The 21,126-nt window shown below is 49.2% G+C and overlaps 1 protein-coding gene across 7 annotated transcripts in view; it reads left to right on the top strand.

Moving 5' to 3' along the window:
- Window positions 1-6,364: 6,364 nt before the first annotated feature.
- Window positions 6,365-21,126, top strand: part of UCKL1 (uridine-cytidine kinase 1 like 1) — a 41,591-nt gene continuing 26,829 nt past the window's right edge. For 2 of the 7 annotated variants that reach the window (XM_030533836.1, XM_030533838.1), the window contains exons 1-2: window positions 6,389-6,476; window positions 14,384-14,478. In XM_030533836.1, the coding sequence (XP_030389696.1) occupies window positions 14,411-14,478 (68 nt within the window). In that variant the 5' untranslated portion in view covers window positions 6,389-6,476; window positions 14,384-14,410. Of the gene's footprint in view, window positions 6,477-12,648; window positions 12,837-13,357; window positions 13,885-14,383; window positions 14,479-21,126 lie in introns of those variants that run through there. The other 5 variants (XM_030533832.1, XM_030533837.1, XM_030533835.1 and 2 more) reach the window with 5 other exon arrangements.

Here is a 21,126-nt window from a genome sequence, read left to right as displayed (position 1 = left end):
TCCTTCTCCATTTCATTCTGCCCGTTTACCTGTATATACGAGACATGAGCCTACAACCATTTCAGTTCGGAGCCAAGCTCGTTTCTCTCACTTTATCAGCTTCAGATCTAGTTGAGCTGGGTTAAGGGTCAATCAGTGGTTTGGAAGGTCCTGGAGCGTACTGTGTTCAGGGTCCATACGTACCTCGGACTTTGGTTTTATTGTATATCCCGTAGGCATAGGAATTGAATTGTTTACGGCCCAATTCTTTACTCCCGACGTGTAAATTCCATTGAAGCCAATGGGAGTTCTACAGGGAGAAAGAATTCATGCCTGGGTCCACTGTTTCATCAGGCTATAGCTCAGCTGGTATTTGGGCTCGTTTCTCACTCAGTCACATAAGCTGATGACATGTCTATCACTTACTCCCGTGCTAGTCCTACCGAGCTCTCTGTGAGCCCTTTACCCATGGTACCTCCCTCCTAAGGGTTTGGCCTGGCTTGGGCCGCCTAAGGAAGTTAATCCAGGGGCAGACCACTGCCACTACCTGCAGCTACCACCTGCCTCATCTGTATTTTTGAATTAAGGAATTTGTCCCCTCTCCCCATCATGGATTGATTGTTAGGAGCTCCCTTGTCTCTGTGGGAAATGCTGATTCCTAATCTGTGCAGGGAGTGCAGCATGTGACATTTGCGGCCGTGCAGTTCATTTGCAAATGGGGTATCCTCCAGGGCTGTAGCGCCTCTTATTCTAGCCTGTGCAATAACTACACCTGAAACACCTAAGCCATAGGGTCACCCCAAGGGAGACGCCGCAAAGCCTTTTGGCTCCATTATCGAAGCCAGCCCTCATTGAACGAAACTGACGAATCTGGAGTTCGGACTCTCGTCACCGAGCCCTTGCAAACCCCATCTTCTAAAATGGCTTGACATAAGCAGAGCAATTCAAACAGCAGCGCGGGTTGGCCCGTTTGTGCTACGTGGTGAATAGACCCACTCCATTCAGCTTAAGCTGACGAAGGCCTGTTGCAAGCAAAGAAAGGGATAATAAGAAGGGTCTGAAAAATCAAACTGATTGTGAATATCTAGCTAGTTTATAAATGCAGGAAGGTATTGCAATGGGGCAGTCGTGCTGAACCCCCATGTTTCAGGAGGGGCTGAAGGCATCCCTGCACGCTCTTTGGGTTATTGCTTTCTGTGCATAACACCATCATGGTTTAAATGAAGGCTTCCAAATGCCCATTTAATTTAGATGTAATAAGGCAGCTATTGCATGGTAAGCAAATCCTAGAAACTTCTCTGGGTTTAATAACTGTGTGATGGACTTTATTGTCTTCTTAAATCTAAATGAAGGGCCAGATTTTTGGAACTGCAACGACCCTGACTGCGCACACAAATCAGGTAATGTCACCGATTCTTTTGCACACCGTCACAGTTACTGCACACACAAATTTCACACACATTTTTGCACATGCAGTAGTGCATCTCCAGTGGGTGAAAATCTGGCCCTAAATGTGCGTCTGCAAATCATAAATTGAAGGGCTAACATTTCAAAAACAACATGATTCAATCACACATACAAAGTGTGGTTGTGCACTCGAGTTCCATAACCACACACTTCACACAAGCTGTGAAAATCTAGCCCAAACTGTTACCTGAAATACCAACTCCAGACTTGATCTCAAATTTCCTCTTCCTTTTACGGAACTCTGAAATGAAAATGAGAGTGCAATGTATCAGGAAAACCTTTGTACGCAATGACAGCAAATATCACGGTTCAATACGGGGAGAAAATCAATCTCTGGTCAGATTCTTTTACTGTAGTTCTACATGGTGACTTATTCCTGATTGGAGTCACCGCTGAGGACAATCCAGCCAAAATGGGCACAGGAATTGCTTTCATCCCAGTAGACTCACGCACATTAACGCAAACTGTTGGGGATTTTTTTTTTCTTTCCGTTCTCTTTGTGGTACCCATTCCATGACAGGTCCGAATGTTTCTGGTCAATGCCAGTTCTTAGTGCATAAGTGCATTTGAGAAAAAAAGATTTTCAATTTATCACTTGTAACCATATATATAAATGTATAAATATATATATATAAAGTGTTTATTTGCAAAAAATAAAAAAAAGTTTTAACAGTAAACTATTAATAAACTCCCAATTTGTGACGATCTGTTCTTTTGTTAATCATAGACAAAGCCTCCGCTTGAGAGTACTGTAATAAATAATTATTAACAACAGCGCCACTGAACACCCAGAAGGAATACATCTATGTACTGTATATATTCAAAAAGAAGCTGTATCAAATAAATGTTTATTGATTTATTTTTTTTTTATTTTTTTGGTAGTGTGGTGTGAGTGAGTTTGTTCACCGAAAGCTCAGGGTTATCATTTGCCTTGAGTTCCTTGCAGGAACATTCACTGGGTGCTGAAAAGGAACTCTCCCCCCAGCAGAGCAAATTATTGTTATTGGGATGAGGTGGTCTGGATGGGAGTGAGACTGAGCCCACTTGGCTTAAGAGGTTATGTGGCCTAAGGCATAGTACACTGGACAGGGACTCATAAGACCCCACTTCTGTTCCCACTCTGACACTGGCTGGTAAGGTGACCTCAGACAAGTCACTTCACTATGCAGTGTCTCAGTTTCCCCATCTGTAAAATGTGGACAATGCTACTGGCCGCCTTTGTAACATGCCTGGAGATCTGCTGAGGCCAAGTGCTGTTATTATTAAGCAGCTGATTCTGCAAAGAGGTGAGCAGCCTCGGCCCCAGCTATCGTCCCCCGGGCAGGCACTCAAATTAAATCTCAATGCTTAAACAGTGGCTAGCTTTTTCTTTGGAATGTTCACCTGCTGGCCTCACGGCCTCTCCTCCCAGCCTGGTGTATCAGTCACGAGTGACTCTCCCCACAGTAGGAACTAGATTCCAAACAAGCCAAGAGGGTAGGGCCTGTAGATGATGCATTCACTCTGCTAGTGGGCAGGTGCTATCTCCAACCCCACCCTGCCTCTGCAAGTCCACAGAGGTAGGACAGCTTCCCCTGACCAGATCAGCTGGAGACACCACCTGACCAGCCACCTTCTCAGCTTGTTGCCCACTTTTGGGGAGTGCTGATCCCAGAAGGTCCTGTGTTTTCCCCCATTAGAAGCTTCATACCGGTTCTGTGTCTCTACTGGCTGGAGTGTTGCTCTTGCGACGTGGGTTCAGCATGGTACTGGCGTGCCTGCAATACCACCAGGGCAAAGCAAGTTTTCATGTGGCGCTTGGACTCAAGGTTCCACATGGATGGAACCCACATGCTAAAGTGCAGACCAGTCTAGTCCCCATAGGACCCACGTCTCCCTAGCATGAATGGAGCTCTATTAATAGTCCAAGTACAGGGGCTATAGACTAAAGGTGCACGATGCTCCTCTATGCATCAAGATATGATAGAGAAATTCACAAGGCAGCCTGAGAAGATTTCCTACCTGAGCTACTTGAGGGGAGTCCTTTAGAGTTAGCAGGTTGCATTACAAAGAGGTCAGCAGATGCATCCTTCTCTGCACTTATACAAATGGGCCGGGACCCGTAAGCCAACATAACTAAACCTGCTTGGGGCAAGCTGCATGCTGGGTAGTTTTCCAGCCAGGGATGCAGGCAGTAAGAGGCACCGCGGCTGGCAGCTGGCACAACACGCTCTCTACATCCTCTGTTTTGTGTTGTTTTAAACACGCTCTCTGTGTTCACAGTGCGGGTAGAAGAATGAATGGCTCTGGAGAGACCGAGTGACCAGCATTTTCCAGCTGTTCCAAGCCTGGCTGCAAAGCCCACAGCTTGACAGCTGGCCCAGCCTCTCTAGTGTTCAACAAAAGGCTGTTCTTGCTGAATGAACCTCATTCATCAGCAAATGGATCACCTGGGCTGAGCCGCCGGTGGTCCAGCATGAAAGCCTCAGGTGAACAGAGCCTGAAAGCTGCCCCCCCAGGAGGGAGATCAGAGGGATGTGCTCTTGGCAGGCGGGGGGGCGTTTGCTTGGCCGGGGCGGGGATGTGAATAATGAATGTGTCTCTCTCTAGCCCGGCGCTGGCTGCCAGCTCCTCAGCTGGGACAAGCGCCGGCGTGGCAAGAACTCCTGTCGTTCTTTCAGGAATAACAGAGTCGTGCTGATCACTGCACAGCAAAAACCAAATTCAATGGGGATGTAGCTCAGAGCAGATCTGGATCTAATAATATCCATAGTGTGGCAGGTGCCATTGCACCATGTGGCGTTCGCCTTGGCAAGTAAGAGGCCAGGCAGCCCTCCAAGTGAAGAAGGGAGATGGCGCTTCTGTCTTCTCAAGTGTCTGCAAAGGGTCAACAATTCACTTAAGTCTCGAGGGGCTCAGGCAGTGCAAGAATGTGCACAATGCTATGGGTAAGCGAGTGCAGCGGATCAGCAGCCCCCCTCCCAATGGAGTTTGCATTGTTGAGCCAGTTCCTTTCTGAACTTAGCATTGTTTGCACAAATCTCTCCTGTAGCCCTCTCAGTGACTGATGCTATTAATGACTCAGCCAACAGCTGCTCCTCGTGCTGGTGAGAAGGGGAGGAAACAAGTGCTCTTGTCTGTTCTCCCAGCCTTGGCTAAGAGTGTTTGTGTTTCAGGGGCTGCTGGATGATGTTATAATCACTATTTTCTGTTTAAGTGCATTGCGGCAGAGCACCGAAGAAAAGCAATCTTTGCTGTGTGGATGGCACAGTCACGTTGCTGTCAAAGAGACATTTTACCCTTTTGCCTTCTTTTCTGTTCCAGTATTTTCTTCTGCCCCTTTTGAGTCTCGAGTCGCATTCATTCAAATGTACAGCTGTTTGTGGGAGAAAGCATTCCAGCAACCTTTGTGATCATGGAAAAAGAAATCTCATGCCCTGATCCAGCAAAGCCACATGCTTAGCCAAGCTTTACGCACTGTGTCTTCAATGGAACTACTCCTGGGATGAAAAGTTAAGCACATAAAAGTTAAGAATTCTTTGCAGAATCAAAGCTTCCAAAAAATCATCAGCCACATTATCTACCATCTGCTAATTCAGTTGTGACAGCTAGTGTATGCATCATTTCTCCATGAGCTTATAAATAAAATACACCTGAAGAGTTCTGAGATCAGTCATAGGCTTGAAGGAGGAATTACTGGATGAAATTCTATGACTTGAGATCAGACAAGATGATCATAATGGCCCCTTCTGCCTTTAAAAATCTATGAAGACTCAGAATGAAACCCAAGTTCTGATGCTTAATTTAAGAATACAGCAACCATTTGCTGTTAATCCACCTCTGGTCACACACAATAGTCTAAGAATATACCCAGCTCATGTGACTAACTTCCTTATAGGACTTGCTGCACAGACATGCCAAGCAGTTTTGAAAGACTCTCTCAGCACCGAAGGAATGTGCAGCGTACTACTAAAGTGTTTTAACTCTCACAAGCATTTTTGGGAGAGCTCCCTTTCCCCCAGTTCTTCCCATTTACAACAGGGCCTGGTTGTTGATTGGGCATATGAAATAAAGTTATATAGTTCCCGTACTTAGCAGGCCCACGATTTCGGAGGCTCACTGTTAAGTAGCTCTAGTACAGGGGTGGGCAACCTACAGTATGGGTGCCAAAGGCAGCATCAAAGAATCCTGTGGCACCTTCTAGACTAACAGACGTCTTGGAGCATGAGCTTTCGTGGGTGACTACCCACTTTGTCAGATGCATGTCTTCGTCAGAGGCAGCACGCGAGCTGATTTTCAGTGGCACTCACACTACCCGGGTCCTGGCCACCGGTCCGGGGGCTCTGCATTTTAATTTAATTTTAAATGAAGCTTCTTAAACATTTTAAAAACCTTATTTACTTTACGTACAACAATCGTTTATATATTATAGACTTATAGAAAGAGACCTTCTAAAAACGTTAAAATGTATTACTGGCAAACGAAATCTTAAATTAGAGTGAATAAAAGACTCAGCACAGCACTGCTGAAAGGTCACCAACCCCGCTCAAGTATTTTGCAGGCCTGGTGTCCTCTACCGCTAATATTTTGCAGGCGGATCACTCTGGCATTTGCAGGCTTGCTAGTGCACGCTATGGTCCTTTGCAAGCTCTTTTCATATTTAAACCCACCACAGGGCTTTGCATGGCCAGCAGCATCAATCTCCTTGCTCTGCACCCCGTGACCTCCAACCCACCCTTTCAGTTTCCTTTCCTTGAACGGTCGTTAAATTTCCTCCCCTGTAACACCCCCCAAAAAAACTACAACTCCCATGATGCAAAGGGCTCCGACCCATCCGGCCAGTTGTAGTCCACCCATGGATTCCTCGCCTTTGAGAGCAGCGCCTTCCCTCCCGCCTGTGAACTACAACTCCCATGAAGCCCCGGGGCTCAGAGCGCGTCCCTCCCCAGCCCCTCTGCCAACAGCTGATGGAGAAGCGCGATGGCTGCAGCGGCTGGTGATGGAGGGGGAGAGCCAGTGCATGAGGAGAGAGGCGCGCCGGGAGATGGCAGGTAACAGGGCACACTGGGGAGCCAGGGGCTGCCCCCGGCGGATCTTTGGGGTGCAGGAGGTGGGTGTTCCTATGGCTTGTTTGTTTCGGGGGCGGTTGCCAGGGCAAGGGTGGTAGGTAGGACTGGAGTCCACCGGCAAGGCAGGACAGGCTCCCCTGAGCTCTCCAAGGGGGTGGCTCCAAGATGCATCCACTTTGCCCCCGCAGTTGGCTGTGGTGGCGACTTTCTGAGGAGCCCTGGAGCGCAGTGGTTTTGTCTCTTCTGCATGAGCATTAACCATCTCCACAGCACTCGCAAGGGGCAGGATTTGCACTAGGGTGCTTGTCCAAACTTTCCCTTCCTTCTCTGTCTTGCAAGGTGCTGTGCACCTGATGGGCACCCTCCTCCCCAGAGCTGGCTGCATTCCAGTGGGGCAGTATGGAGTAGGGTGACCAGATGTCCCGATTTTATAGGGACAGTCCTGATTTTGGGGTCTTTTTCTTATATAGGCTCCTATTATACCCCCACCCCTGTCCTGATTTTTCCCATTTGCTGTCTGGTCACCCTAGCATGGTGAGCATTTGAAAAGTGCACTGGAATACTTCAGGGTGAAAAGTGTTTGTGTTTCCACTGCCCTGTACTGGCCTAATCAGACCTGCTCAGCTGCCTGGTGTCATAGGCCCCATGTTGCTAGCAGAGATTCTTGTTAGACTCAGGTATCTGGGGCTAGTACAGGAGCTATGAGTTCAAACCCAGCTCTCTGCATGAAGCTCCAAATGACCATGATGGGCCCAGTGATAATGGTGGAGTCCTCGGCGGGCTTCATGCTTTGCGCAGCGGTCACCCTTCAGAACTGTACAGTTTTACATTGTAATGATAGTATGATATGCCTTGCACTCGTTAGGGAATAGTGTGGTACCCTTAATTACTTGCAAATCTCAACTGTAAATATTTAGGGGTGACCAGTGTAAGCATCACAGGCTGCTCTTGCAAGGGTTATAAAATCTGCAGTTTGTTCTTCTGGGGTGAAATTCCGGCCCTCCTGAAGTCAATGGCAAAATGGCCATTGACTTCAGAGAGGTCAGGATTTCACCTGATGTTTATAAACACAAATGGAACATTTCTGCACTTGAGAAAACTTTATCTGTTGCTATCTTTAAAACTGTGAAAACGATCTCTGTGTTGAACTCTTTCGATGAGGAAAGATTCCAAGTGGGCGTTAGTTTCACACACCTCAACCTTAGCAAAGGGTTCTAGTCTGCATACACAAAACCAAGGAATTAGTCACTTTCTTTCTCGTTGCTTTGTGAAATGGTCAACAGATTAAACTGCAGTGAGGATTAGCTTTCTGGAAAATATTAAAGTTTAGCTGTTTGAAAATCTGTGCGCACACCTCTTCCAAATATCAGGCACTGCAAAAATGTCTTAAAATTTGCCATCTTGGAAAAGACATGTATATTTTTTTCCCTACTCACCTAACTGAAAAATGGGTGGATGGATAGTCCTCACATTTTCTTTATTTAAAAAACAAAAAAACAAAAAAACAACAACTTTGGCCTGAGACCATGCATGGAATATACCAGCTCTAGAGGTGGTATGTTCAGAACTCCATGATGAGTGTCTGCAAAGGGTATTGATAATAAATACTGCAAAGTAACGCTTACTACAATGCAGTGCACCTGTGACAGCACAGTCTAGTGTTTGGAGCAAATCCCTGGGAGTCCAGAGTTCCCATGTGTTCTGCTCCAAATTAATCAGACACATGGTGTGTGACTGTGGGCAAGTCACTAAGGTCAAACTTTTCAAACTTGAGTGCTAAGATTTTTCAGAGACTCTGAACGCACTGATTTCCAGTTGAGTCAGTGACAAACAGACCACTTACTTGGGGGGAAAGAGAGACTCAGGCACCTGCATTTGAAAATGCTGCCCCTAACCTTTTGTTGCCTCAGTTTCATCAACTGTGAAATGGGGCCTATGCACATAATGAGTTTACCAGGGGAAGGAAGTGCATTACTGATTAATAGCTAGAGAAGCGGATGAGTAGCTGGGTTGTATAACAGTGGCTGTTTTAACCAAGTGGTAGGGTATCAGCTACACTGACCTCGTGGTTTCCTGTGTCCAAGCTGTCAGAAATGTAAAAATGAACAGATCATAAACAGCGGTGAGAACAGCGCGTTATTTGTAAACTCCATTTAGCTTCAATAATTAAAGTTATTAACAGAGGATGAAAAAGTGTGTGTGTGTAATTCCATGGGGCCTGGTTCTCCTCTGTTATATCGATGTAGAGGAATAATCATTCCATCTCACTCCATTGTAAATGTAGTGTATGTTTGTGGAGGGTCAGGCCCATGATTTTTAAGTGGATGGGGCCCCTTTAAATGATTTGCCTTATGTAAACACTCCTTTCTGTCCAGGCTTGAGCTCCCTTCTCAGCTAGCTGTAGTGACTCTTCATTTTTTCCCGTGGGCATGAGTATTGCATTCAAGTTGCTTAATCATTGTGGAATGGTGTTGCCATAGAAGGAAGTGGTGGTAGTGATAATCTCTGTTGCAGTATTTAAATATTTGGACATTTGCCACTAGGGGGTGCTACTGCCATCCCCTTAAACTTGACCCTAGCTGCAGATTAAGGTGCTGCTGCTGGTTATATCCTAGAGCGGAAACTTTTTAACTCTTTGGACTCTTTTCATCCTGTGCAGCTGGTGATCTAGACTGGCTGTGCCAGCGGCTCTGCCAGTGTCAGGAGCTGGGTCCTGCCTCTCACCAGGGGAATGGGACCATATTCTTGGTGCAGGTTAGCACTGCATCATGCACCAAGTCACAGTTACGCGTCTTGCTCTGGTTGTCGTGGTGGTGGGAGGGGACAGAACACTACTTTCAAACTGCTCCCTCCTGCGCCTGGGCTGAAGCTGCTGATCTGATGAGCTGGTAGGGGCCAGGGAGGTCTGGAGGAAGGACCACTGCTCCCTTTCTGTTGTTAGGGAGGCTCAGCGAGGGAAGAGGCGCATCGGCCCTCCCTGTCCATCCTGCACACACAGCTGCCAGGGCTCTGCTTTTTGCTAGGTTTGACCGAGTGCTTCAGTTCTTGGTTCCCCTCATGAGAATAAGATCTGACCAGCACATCAGCAGGCCCTGTGCCAGTCCTGTGTTCCCCTGGTGGAGCCGGTTCCCCTGGCCTATTGAACATGCTGGAGTTGGGTGGGAATAACTTTCAAAACCGAGCTGAAAATGCCCCAGAAATACCCAAGCTGAAATCAAGCTCAGCACAGCCCAGCGTTTAATAAATGACGAGGGGGAAACAGCCTCTGTCCCTGAGCTGTGCACACTGCACTGAGCAGGGCAGGACTGGTGGGCTCAGGCCTTTTCTGTCTCAAATAAATTATTTACTTTTGTCAGTTGTACTGGCTGGTATAAGCCCTGCTCTCTATTAGCCTCATGCATTCTTATTAGGAGTTTGCAACAGTGTAACTGCAACAACGCGGTTACACTGGTGCACATTTCTCTAATGTAGGGAAGGGCTTAGTCTGATGGGCACCAAGCAGCTGCATGAGAGGACTTTGGGGGACTTACATGCTTCCTTTAGGCGCTTTAATTGTTTGCTGATATCTCTCCTCTGCACCCACCCAGGAACAGAGGCCCATGTGTGCAGAGAAGAAGATGGGTGTCCCCCTCTAAGGATGAGACGCCCTTCAGACTTTGGCCCTGGCAGCGCCAGTGGCCAGACTGTTACGCTGCAGCTGATGGGGCTGTCACAGAGAGAGCTGGGTGTGACAAGCAGGATCAAAGGTGGTTCCTTCCTTAGGGTTAACGCAGCCCAGGAGTCTGAGCGGGCGGCAGGACGGCTGGCAGTTAGTCTCAGAGCCCTTCTCTCGCGGGCATTTCACCGGTTCTTTCTCAAGTGGCCTTTACTAGTTAACACTGCGTGAAAGGAAGGCCTGGAGCAGCACTTCGCTATGGCGGAAGGGCCTCCCAGGCAGCGAGCTCATCGTGGTCAGATAGCTTCTAGCTCAGGGGCAAGGCAACAGAGAGTGACATGAGGGCCAGCTGATCGGCTGGTGTAAATCAGCCTCGCTCCACCAAGGTCAGTGGAGCTGTGTCAATTTGCACCAGCCAAGGATCTGGCCCTGTCAAGTGCATAAGGACCCAAGTGGCTCAGAGTCATGTACAGTCTGCGGGGGGACTGTCCTTCAGATCCTGAATCTCTCTCTGCGCTGCCCCTTTTTGGAGTGGGAGAGCCACCACGCTGTCATGGAGGGTCAGCAGAAGAAATAAATTAGGCAGTGTTCATACAGGCCTTAGTGTGTTCTGCCCAGCCAGCAGTATGAGCCATGGTACATTCATAGCAGGGCCCGCTATAAGGATTCACGCACACGGGCCCTGATCCTGGAGTCGGATCTATGTGGGTGGACTCCTGCTTGAGTCGTGCATGGACACAAAGGCCCTCGTGGATCCAGTTGTAAGATTGGGGTCACAGCCACTAAAACAGGAGGAGCCCTGGTTAATTTCAGCTTTGTCCTAAAAACTAAAGGAAAAATAAATGATCAGCATTTTCCTAAATTCTGCATGAACATGTGGGAATTAAGGCAAATTGGGAAGATGTGACACTAGTTTTTATATTTAGTGCATGTCCTATTATGACAATATCGGGGCCATTTTCATAATCAGTGTACAACGCCAGCCACAGGTCATCCCCCAGTCTGACGAACATTCTTCATCTGCATTTCACCTACACCCACCCAAGGGCCGTCGGGGGTCTCAGTCGTAGAACTAATAGAATACAGAAATGATGATCGGTATCTTACACTCTGTGCTCCCATCAGCCTAACCAGCTGAAAAGGGAAGTTCACAAGCATCTGAAAGGTACGCTTGCTAAAGAGGCCGATAGATTGTTTAAAGAGAGTCAAGGAGCAAGGGGGCGAAATTAACAAGAGGACCTGTTTCAAGAACTCTTTTAAATCTACCTTCTTTGATTTTCACAACTAACCCGTTGCCAAATCTGGATGAATCAACTGAAGGAAACGTAGGTGCTTCTGACGCAGGTTGCCAGCTCTGATGATTTTATTGTATTGCTATCTTTAGGGGAGGGAGGGATTCAAAGTCCCAGGTCTTGGACCTCATTCTCACTTGATTACATGAGAATCTCAGCTTGCGTTTCTTTTTAGAAGTATGTTTCTAGCCCTCCTGGGCCATGTCTACACTAGAAGCACTTTGTCAGCCCAGGACTATCAATATGCGATGCAAGGAAAGCTCTCCCAGTGTGAATGCAGCTATATAGCTTGGGGTGGACAGTGCTGTTGATCTTTCCTTTCAGACTCTTCTGGGATGTCAGTGAGCTCTTTGGAAGGCAATCTGTGGTCCCAGAAAGTGCAGTCCTTAGATTTGAGTTGATGCTCTCCTGTTGTGTGCTGCCACTGAGCCTTTGTTCAGAGTCCGAGACGCTTTGCAAAGATGGAAAATATTGTTATTGGCGTACATTTAAAACAGCCACAACATAGAAAGAAGAAAGGCGATTTTGTCTGACTCTTACTAGATTAGGAGCTAGGTTAGCCTGTGGAGTAGACTCAGTCAGGAGAATGAGTGACAGCTCCGTCAGCTGGACATTGAAACAAAGACCGGAAAAAGGCTCTCTGATGTTCACTGTAAAGAACAATGAAGCATTGGTCGGGAGGGCTCCAGCTTCTTCTGTCTTTTTCTTTAATGGGAAAGAATAGAAATTGCTGCGGAGAGTTTTATTTTTAAACTTCTGAAAGGGCTTTACAGACACGGAGGAGTTTAAAATAAAATTACAGAGCAGAGAAGTTCGCCACGTGTTCCTTTGAAGTTCACCCGCTCTGCTGTGCGATCAGCATTATTGTTTGGGGGGACGGCTCAGTATAATGGCTCCAGTTAGGGATGCATTGTCAGCTTTCCCTTTGAATTCCCTTCCCTGTGGCCCTGTGTCGCAGTTCCACTATTTATTTCAAGCAGGGGTTTGGAGCAGTTTCTTTTCGCCTGTTTCTTTACACATCCTCATTGGTCCAAGCGTTAGTGATTTGATAACATGTTTCGGGGTAACATTCTCTTCTGTTAATCTAGCTGTTGTGCATTGGTGCTAACGTTATGTGTGCCCCATACTAGACTAGGATCCCAGTGCCCCGAAATCCCATTCACCCACTCACGTGCGCCGTCCTGTTTATTTCAGAGTTGGGCCTTTGTCTCCAGAGGTCAGCGCAACAGGCTGCTGAGTGTTTAAATATCAGAGGCGGTTGGAGTTCGGCTTTCAGACCCCGCAGCTTATGTTGACCAGTTAGGGTTGTGGTTCCTGAAAATCAGATCCCTGAAGTGTTGTACCTGCCTCAGCAAAGGAAACCCGCCCAGAGACATGCGTTAACGGCCTTTAAAGGTCACTCACAAAAGTTGTCTGGTCACCTCCTCCCCATGCTGTGCTGCCCAGTGCAGTAGTCTGGGAGCTGACCTGATGCTCCTAGTCCCCTACTCCTTACCAGCTCTGCTGTACCAGCCCATCTGTGGTCCTTTGCCTAGAATCCTGCCCCCTTGACCCTTCCCCTCACTCCCTGCGTTCAGTTTGCCAAGTCCCTTCTTCCTGTACTCCGGCGCTCATTCATGCCTGGCTGCCCATGGGCACCTGCTGGTAGTCAGGTATATCCCCAGGTCCAGCCACGTGGCGCCATGCCAAGCTCCCTGCCTTTCCCCATGTGCAGCTGCGTCCCGTGTTGTTCTCTCTGCTGGAAGGACGTGTTAAGCTGGGAGAGGAGCAGCGGGTGGAAAATTGCTGCCGAAGTGGCAGGGCTGGCAGAAAGCACCTGGCAGCAGGACGGCTGAGAGCGCAGAATGCAGCGTCCTTGTGCATGGGGTGAAGGGGTGTCTTGTTTGCGTGGTTACCCATGGCTGGGGGTATTGAGTTTCACAGACTTGTTTGTGCTGGGGCTGGAAGCAGCCCAGGGGATATCAGGAGAGCTCTGCAGCTGCAGAGCCACCTCCAGCAACCCGCTCGGTCGCGAGCGCTTCAGAACTTCCCTGCTCAGAGTGAATTTGAATTTGTAGCCAAAAGCCAGGAGGCTCCTGGCTCCTTCCCCTGCAGAGCTGGGGTCTGCCCCAGGAAAGCCAGGACAGTATTAATACCCCGGCTCAGCTTCTGGCGATGGGCTGCTTAGGACAGAGAGAGTCTCACTGGCTCTTGTTTGGGTATTCGGCTAATATCTGCTACATCCCTCGGAGGAGACTATGGAATGGGCCTGCTAATCTGCTTGCTCTGATCCATTCTGAAGGACTCTGGCTCCCCCCCAGCCCCAGCTGCAGCTCCCTTTATCCCGACACTGCTACAATTACTTGGATGGGGGAGTCGGTGAGACAGGCCCATCACTTACGCCAGCAGTGGGGCATCCTTGCTGCTCCCCCCAGCGAGCCCGGACTCTGAATGTCAGCAGCAGGTGAGCGAGCCCTGTCGGAGTGAGGGGAGGGGAAGAGGAGGTGCTGCTGCTGCTGCGTTCTTTTTTTTTAACAAAGTCCATGCTATTAATATCAGGTAATGAACATAATCTCTAGGATAAGCGATCCTCTTCCTAGACGTGTTGGCCGCTCCAGGACTCTGCTGCTGCCTCTTTCTCTCCTCCCTCTGTCTTCCTTGCCCAGCCCTTCACTAACACCCCAGAACCCTAGGATTGCAAAGCAAACTATGCTGGGGGTCTGAAACCCTTCCTCCAGCCCCACAGGCTCTCTGGGGGTAGGGAATAGCCCCACGCAGGACTACGCTGGTGTCATTTCTCCAGAGTGCTTCATTCACATGGCAGCCCTGTTACAATGCTAGTGCCATGCAGGTGGCCCTGTGACAGGCCAGCCACACACACACACACACACACACACACACACACACACTTTCCCTCTCTCTCTAAACTCCTGAAACTCACCCACCCCCTTACCCCTCACTAGACCCAGATTCTACTGCAGCTGGGTGAAATGAGCAGCCCCCCGATGTATGCGGGTGTCGGGATATCTGGCTGCTGGGCCCTCGGGGCTGAAGGCAGGTGAGTGTCAGAGTTTGCTTGTTGTTGTTTTTTTTTAAATCCCTGTTTCCCTGCGAATGAACTCTTAGCACCTCCAGACCCAAGAGCCCTGTGGCTGCTTGTCAGAGGGCTGGGACATTGGAGACAGCAGTTGGGAGAGAAAGCAGCTTCGCCCAGGACACAGGATGAAACCTGGGCAAAACAGCTCCTCTTGCTGCAGGGTTTAGGGGTGGTGGTGGTGGTTGGGCCGGGGAGGGGGAGGAATAGTTGGGAAGAGAGTCAGGCTCAATGGTTAGGGTTAGCATATTGCACACAGGAGTGGGATCCCCTTTAACTCACTCTTTCCCTTTCCTGGCTGTTACGGGGAAGGAGGAACTGTGACTTTTTTTATTCAGAGTTGGGAGTGTTTGGGAAGTGTGTGAACTCTTTTTCCTGCTGAAAATGAAATCTGCTGCCTTTTTAGATGACCCGACCCTCATGTGTGTGGGGGGGTGTCTTCTCTTTGGCCTCTCAACCTGTCTGATCCTGTCCATGATGCCAGCTGGTCCTAAAGCCAATAGATGGCAGTTTGGCGCACAGAATGCATTGGGATGGAAGGAACTGAACTTTAAAAGGGGGGCATCCCCAGGACTACCTGAGACTAGGGGCAAAGTCTGAACTAAAATTGGAAGCATCCGTCTCCTCTCTCGCCTGTATGATGGGTAAATTGAGTGACAAAGAAAAGCTACCTTAGTTTGTGCCAATATTAATCTGCACAACTAATTCCCATTTTGCAGCAGAGAGACTGGGGCTAACATATCAGTCACCAACAGGAGTGCAGTCTATTTACTCTCCAGGATTAACGGACAGCTCTCTGGGACACTGGGGAACGAATTCACTGGTGTTTCACACTGGTCAAGGAACCGGAATTATCCCTGGAGTTTGCTCCGCCCCTCCCCCGGTCAGGGCAAGTGGAATTAGATGGGAAGGATTTAATCTGGAGTCCTTTTTGGAGGAAAGATTGTGGCTGAGAATCAGGAGGAATCTGCAGAGACACAAGAGAATTTTGTGAGGTTGGGAGTGTTGTGATGAGTGTCCAGGGCTATGTAGCCAAAGCGTGTCTCTGTCCTTCATCTGGTCGGGTTTAATGTTAAAAGCTGAAATAATACTTCCCTGGCTTATCCAGAATCCGCGTGTCTCTGAGTGGGAGGGGATGGAGCAAAGGGCAGCAAGGAAGGAGAGGAAACTTCTCTGTCTAACCAGCAGCGAATAATAATTTCACACTGTTAACACCCAGCTCTTCTCATCACAGATCTCAAAGTGTTTGATGGTGGGGGAGCAGGGGGTGTCAGTATCATTCTCCCATTTTACAGATGGGGACCATGAGGCATGGAGAGAGGAAGTGACTTGTCCAAGGTCTCCCAGCAGGAACAGAACATTGTTGGTCTCCTGAGTCCCAGTCCAGTGCATGAGCCACTAGGCAACACTATGCTGTACCCAGATACATTTGGGAGGCACCCAGCCTTCCTCGTATTAAACTCTTGTAGTGTTTTTGGGCTGAAATGACACTTTGTTCTTAACTGAAAATTCATTCTCCCTGTCCCACCCAATACAACATACCATGGTGGGATGTGTTGTTCCCCGGTGGTTTCCTGGACTGACTTCACTGGAAACGTGCTCCTGCAGAGGGGGCATGTCCCACCAGGCTATACCTTAGGGAGCAGCCGAGGAAGAAGAGGGGTTACTTGTCCCTGGTGTGTCTCCACTCCCCTCCTTTGGGAATAGCAATGAGAAGGCCCGAGCTGGGGAGCCACTGAAGTGGGAGGGTATCCCTGATGTATCAGAGCCCTTCTTTGAGGTCTAAGCTGAAGACCAACAGGGGAGACAGTGTAAGGATCATTTCTGGTCTCTTCCATTCTCCTGACCATTGTGCTTCAGATATAGGCTGAAGTTCTGGCTCTGTTGAAGCCACTGGCGAAAGTCCCATTGACATGGGTGGAGCCAGGATTCCATCCCCTAGTGCTTTTGAAATGTTATGACGAAGCCTGAGTCCTGCTGGTTTTCAACAAGACTTCGGCTCCGAGGTCACTTAGTTACTTTTCGGAACGTTACCCATGGAACCGTGTGGAGAAATCTACGACCAGGACTGATCCCCTTCGTGTCGAGGAGGCGGCATTAACGTTCGGCTTTCATTGTTGTTGGTGAGCCAAATGGGCTTCACTTTGTGCCTGTTTCAGGATCTACGAGTCGGGGATCAGTTCTGGGGGGGATTACCTGGTCTCAGTTGCAGAGCAGGACCCTGTTGGGCGAGGTGCGGTACCCAGACAACAGGAGATGGCTTTAGAACTGAATGATGCTATAGTGTCCCGAAGGCTTTGAAATGCTTTCTGATGACCTGTCACACCCCACAAAGCACCTGAGCAATGCTAGAGTGCTCCGCTGAAAGTCCCAGAGCGGGCAGTCCTTTCATACGGCCTCCTCGTTGTAATTCCAACTTCCAGCAACGTAAGCCAAGCAAGTGATCATTCTGAATCAAATTATTTTAACTCTCTCCAGAAAGCTCAAGGCCCAATTTCTTCTTCCTAGTACAAAATACAAATTTTCTTTTTACAAATACCTATCCATGTGGCCTTGGGCCATTAACCCAGAGCTGACTGTAGCCCCCTTGCCTAAGGGGCAGGATTGTGTGTGCTAAATGCCCATGTTTAAGGCTGTTTCATGTTACAGCCAACAGAGATCAGGGCCCCACTTAGATTATTTGCTCTTTGAGGCAGGGAACCATCATTTGTTCTGTGTTTGTACAGCACCTAGCACGCTGGGCTCCCGTTCTGTGACTAGTGTCCTAAGCATTACTGCGAGATGAAGCATTATAATTCTATGTGAATGCCATATGCACATGGTGAGACTGTCCCTTCTGCAAACCCCTTACAATCTAAGCAGGCAAGATTGCATTATAAGTAAAGCTACGTTTTAGTCGTGGATATTTTTAGTAAAAGTCATGGACAAGTCACAGACAGTAAACAAATATTCACAGCCTGTGACCTGTCCATGACTTTTACTATATATCCCTAACTAAAACTTGGGCCAAGGGGCTGCAGCTGCTCTTGGGGGAGCCCCCCGCTGGTGGGAGGGAAGGGTTCGTGGGGCTCACAGGCTCCCTACTCAGCTCCGTGTCTCTGCTCCTAGGGGGAGGGGCCACGCGCTGCTCCTGCGACAAGCACCGGCTCTGCAGGTGCAGCTCCCATTGGCGGAGAACCACAGGGGGTGGAGCATGCGGGCAGTGCATGAAGCCCCCCAGCCCCTCTGCCTAGGAGCTGCAGGGACATGCCTGTGGGAGCCAGGGACTGCCCCCCCCCAGTAAGCAGACCCCCTCCCCCGCACCCCTACCCCAGCCATGAGGCTCCTCCTACACCCAAACTGCTACTGCTGGCCCAGGGGCTGCCCAGCTCGGGCAGCCCCTGAGCCAGCACCAGCCACTGCAGAAGTCACAGAAAACACGCAGCCTTAATTATAACCACTTGGTCATTGACACTGTGAACTAAAAAAAGAGATTGGAGCCAACGAAAAAAACCTGTCTAGGAACTATATATGGGAATTGCCATTACATGGACCGAACAGAAGAATTCTGGTGCACTATCAGAAAATACAGCAACAAAATACAGCAGTAAAAAAAGTTGAAGTGCAACATTAGTTTCTGTTTCATGATCTTTGTTGGACTCCAAAACAGCTGAAACAAATAAACATATGTTCACTTAATACCTGGATTATGGGATTGTGTTAAACTGCAAGGCTACTTGGAGGCAAAAATATGTAGCAAATAACAAATGAACTCTTGGAATAGGATGAAAATTCTCAGCTGGATCTAAGAAGGGTTCTTCCAAGGGGCCCTTCAAGATGATGGTTCTGCTTCTCATGAACGGAAATGTCTAAGTCATCTTTTTCCCTCGCATATCTTTATGCATCCCATGGCAACGGAAGTTAGAAAAGGTCCCAGTGGGTCTCACTGCTGGAGCACTGCAGCTGGGTAACCAGTGGGATTGTACAGTACTTCACAAGCTCAAGTGCTGTACAAATGTTAATCAGCACAGCATCCTGGAAGGTGGGGCCATGGTGGAGTGTGTGTTATAGATGAGGAATCAGAGGCACAACAAAATGGAGGTTTCAACTTTCAAAGTGTCGCCTCTAATTCTGGACGTGGTTTGAACCACCTGGGGTCAGATTTTCAGAGGAGCCGAGTATGTGCAACGCCAGCTGAAGTTGGTGAGAGCTGCGGGAAGTTGGCCCTTCTGGGAAATCAGCCTGCTGGTGTCTCGTGTTGGACATCCAAAATTAGAAGCCACCTCTGAAAGTCTGGGCCCACTGGAGCTGACTGAGCCAAAGGCAGAGGCAAAGCAGAACTTGAGAGATCCTGGCTCCTGCCCCTAGTTTATATTTGTAGTAGGGTAGCACCTCGAGATTGGAGTCGGGGACAGGGGATCCACTGTGCTGGGCTCATGTTGGTTTGAAAGAGTAGGAGCAGTTGTGGTGTTGGGAATCTGCCCCAATTGCAGGGGTCCCAAGGCAGCGAAGGGCCCCCTAAAAGCTGGATCCAACTCACTGGGTGTCAGCTGCTCCGTCTTCAGTGCTGCTCAGGCTCAAAATGGTGCCCTCCATATGGTGTGATCTTGCCCCTGCTGTGCATGTGAGGTCTCGGGCAGGGCCTCAGACCTGAGCTATGCAGGAGACGCCCGCAGGACGAACACCACCGCTGAGGATGAGACAATCTCTGCCCTGCTTACTGAATCCCATCCTGCCCTGGGAGCCCTGCACTGCCCAGAGCCCAGCTGAGGTCGCCCACTCGTCTCACAATGGTATCGCTGATGCGGCTAGGAAAACGAGAGTGAGAAGGGCTCTGGTAGACAGGATCCCTGTGTCCTCCATCGGTAAAACTCGCTCAGACGCTTCAATGAGCTATCAGTCCCCACCCAGGGAGCTGCGTTTGGAATGCAGATGAAACAAACATTTTTTCTTCCCCGGTAAATAACAATTGCATCTTTGTCATCTTTGCTTTTATCGAGCTGGAACGTCTTTGTCTACGCAGCAGCATCCTTCTCGGGTGTCAGCACCGCTCGGGGAATAACGGGCGCTGTTAATTGCTGCTGCAGGGTCCCCCAAGGGAGAGCAGAACAAAATACCCAGGCTATCTGGCCGTGCTTTCCCACTTTCTCTGTGTGGGAAGGAGCCCTTTGAGATGATACAGTCCAGTGGACATTCCCTGTCGGCTTCACCTGTTTGATCATGCTGTTTAATTCTCTGTCATGGATGTTGCTGTGTAGTCAGATCCCTGCACCTGGATGCAACTCCACTAAAGTAAAGGAGAGGCAGGGGCTGCCCACATCCTCTGGTTAGATGTGACCTAAATAGAAGAACCAGAGAAAAGGAAAGACAGCTGTTATCTGAGGCCCAGAAAGGCTCCATGAGTCACTCAGGATCATGCAGGGAATCCATGATGGAGCTGGGAACTGAACCTAGATTGCTTGATTCCTGGTCCTTTGCCTGGCCCACCAACCCCTTCTCCTGCTAGCTGAGAGACCAAGATTTACACCTCTTCACTGTTTGTTCTGCGTAGCTGCAGCAGGTGCTTTGAACATTTAAACTTCCAGTTGTCCTTTTGCTGAGGGTTTTCAGACCAAGCTTTGACCAGGTTTTAAATTGTTATAAGCAGGTTGGGGGGAAAAAGCTTTTAAAAAAAAACCCATAAAAACTTACCGTTGAGTAGCCAAGAAATATAAAAACCCTCAAGCCAGTCCCTGGGTGTTGGACTCAAAGGATCATGCTCTTCATGTTGGATCTGCAGCAGCTACTGTGCCTTGTCCATCAGACCCCGACTGCCACAATTGGGGCTGCAGGGCTCGTGCTGTTACCGTCGGAAGAAGCAGAAGTTGGTAAAGGCGAGATGGTCCCGTTTCTGCTCCATTCAGACCCTGGGGGCTGGGGAGGGGATTGATGTTTGCTAGGTGGGGAAGAAACCCAAAGGTAGTGGCGGAGGGGGGGAAAGGGCCATCAAGCCAATAGGAAAGAAAGAAACTTGTCACCACCATCACAAACAGCTCCGTGTGGGTGGTGGGCGCCTGCATGCTGTGAGATTAGTGAAGGCTGAGAGCTCATCTCCTCTGCAGCCGGGCATGAGTTTCACTGGGAGACGGAGGCTGGCATGTTGTTAAATTCCAGGCCAGGTAGATGATCTCCCTAATCCCTTGGCAGGTTGCCTGCTGCTGAGCCTCTCAAGCAGGGTTTGAAAGGTTACAGCCAGAGCTGGTCAGAGACCAAAAGGGTTTGGAGTGAGTCCGCAGAGGGCCGGGAGCTGCTCCAACTTCCAGGAGCCCGTTCAGCCTGTGTGACTCCGCTGCCCCTCTGAACTCACTTGGCTGCAAACACACACCTTTTCCACCGCTCCCAGCCCCCTGCTCCCCATCTCGCTTCTTAAAGAGAGTACAGCATAGAATGGCACTGAAATCATGCTGCGGGGCGAGCCCCTGGAAATAAATGGGAGGGTCCCCCCCGCACAGTGAACATAGCAAGGGGGGATCGCCAGATTTCCTGTCCTGCACAGAGTGATTTCCTCTGCCTGCCTTTGTGGCCTGGCTGTTTTCTCCCAGGCTTTGGCCCCTTCAGCAAATCAGCTGGGGTCAGGAAGTGGGGTGGGGGTGA

This window comes from Gopherus evgoodei, chromosome 14, assembly GCF_007399415.2.
Source record: "Gopherus evgoodei ecotype Sinaloan lineage chromosome 14, rGopEvg1_v1.p, whole genome shotgun sequence".
NCBI lineage: Eukaryota > Metazoa > Chordata > Testudines > Testudinidae > Gopherus > Gopherus evgoodei.
The sequence above is the reverse complement of the archived record's forward strand: the minus strand, read 5'-3'. Positions and strand labels throughout refer to the sequence as shown.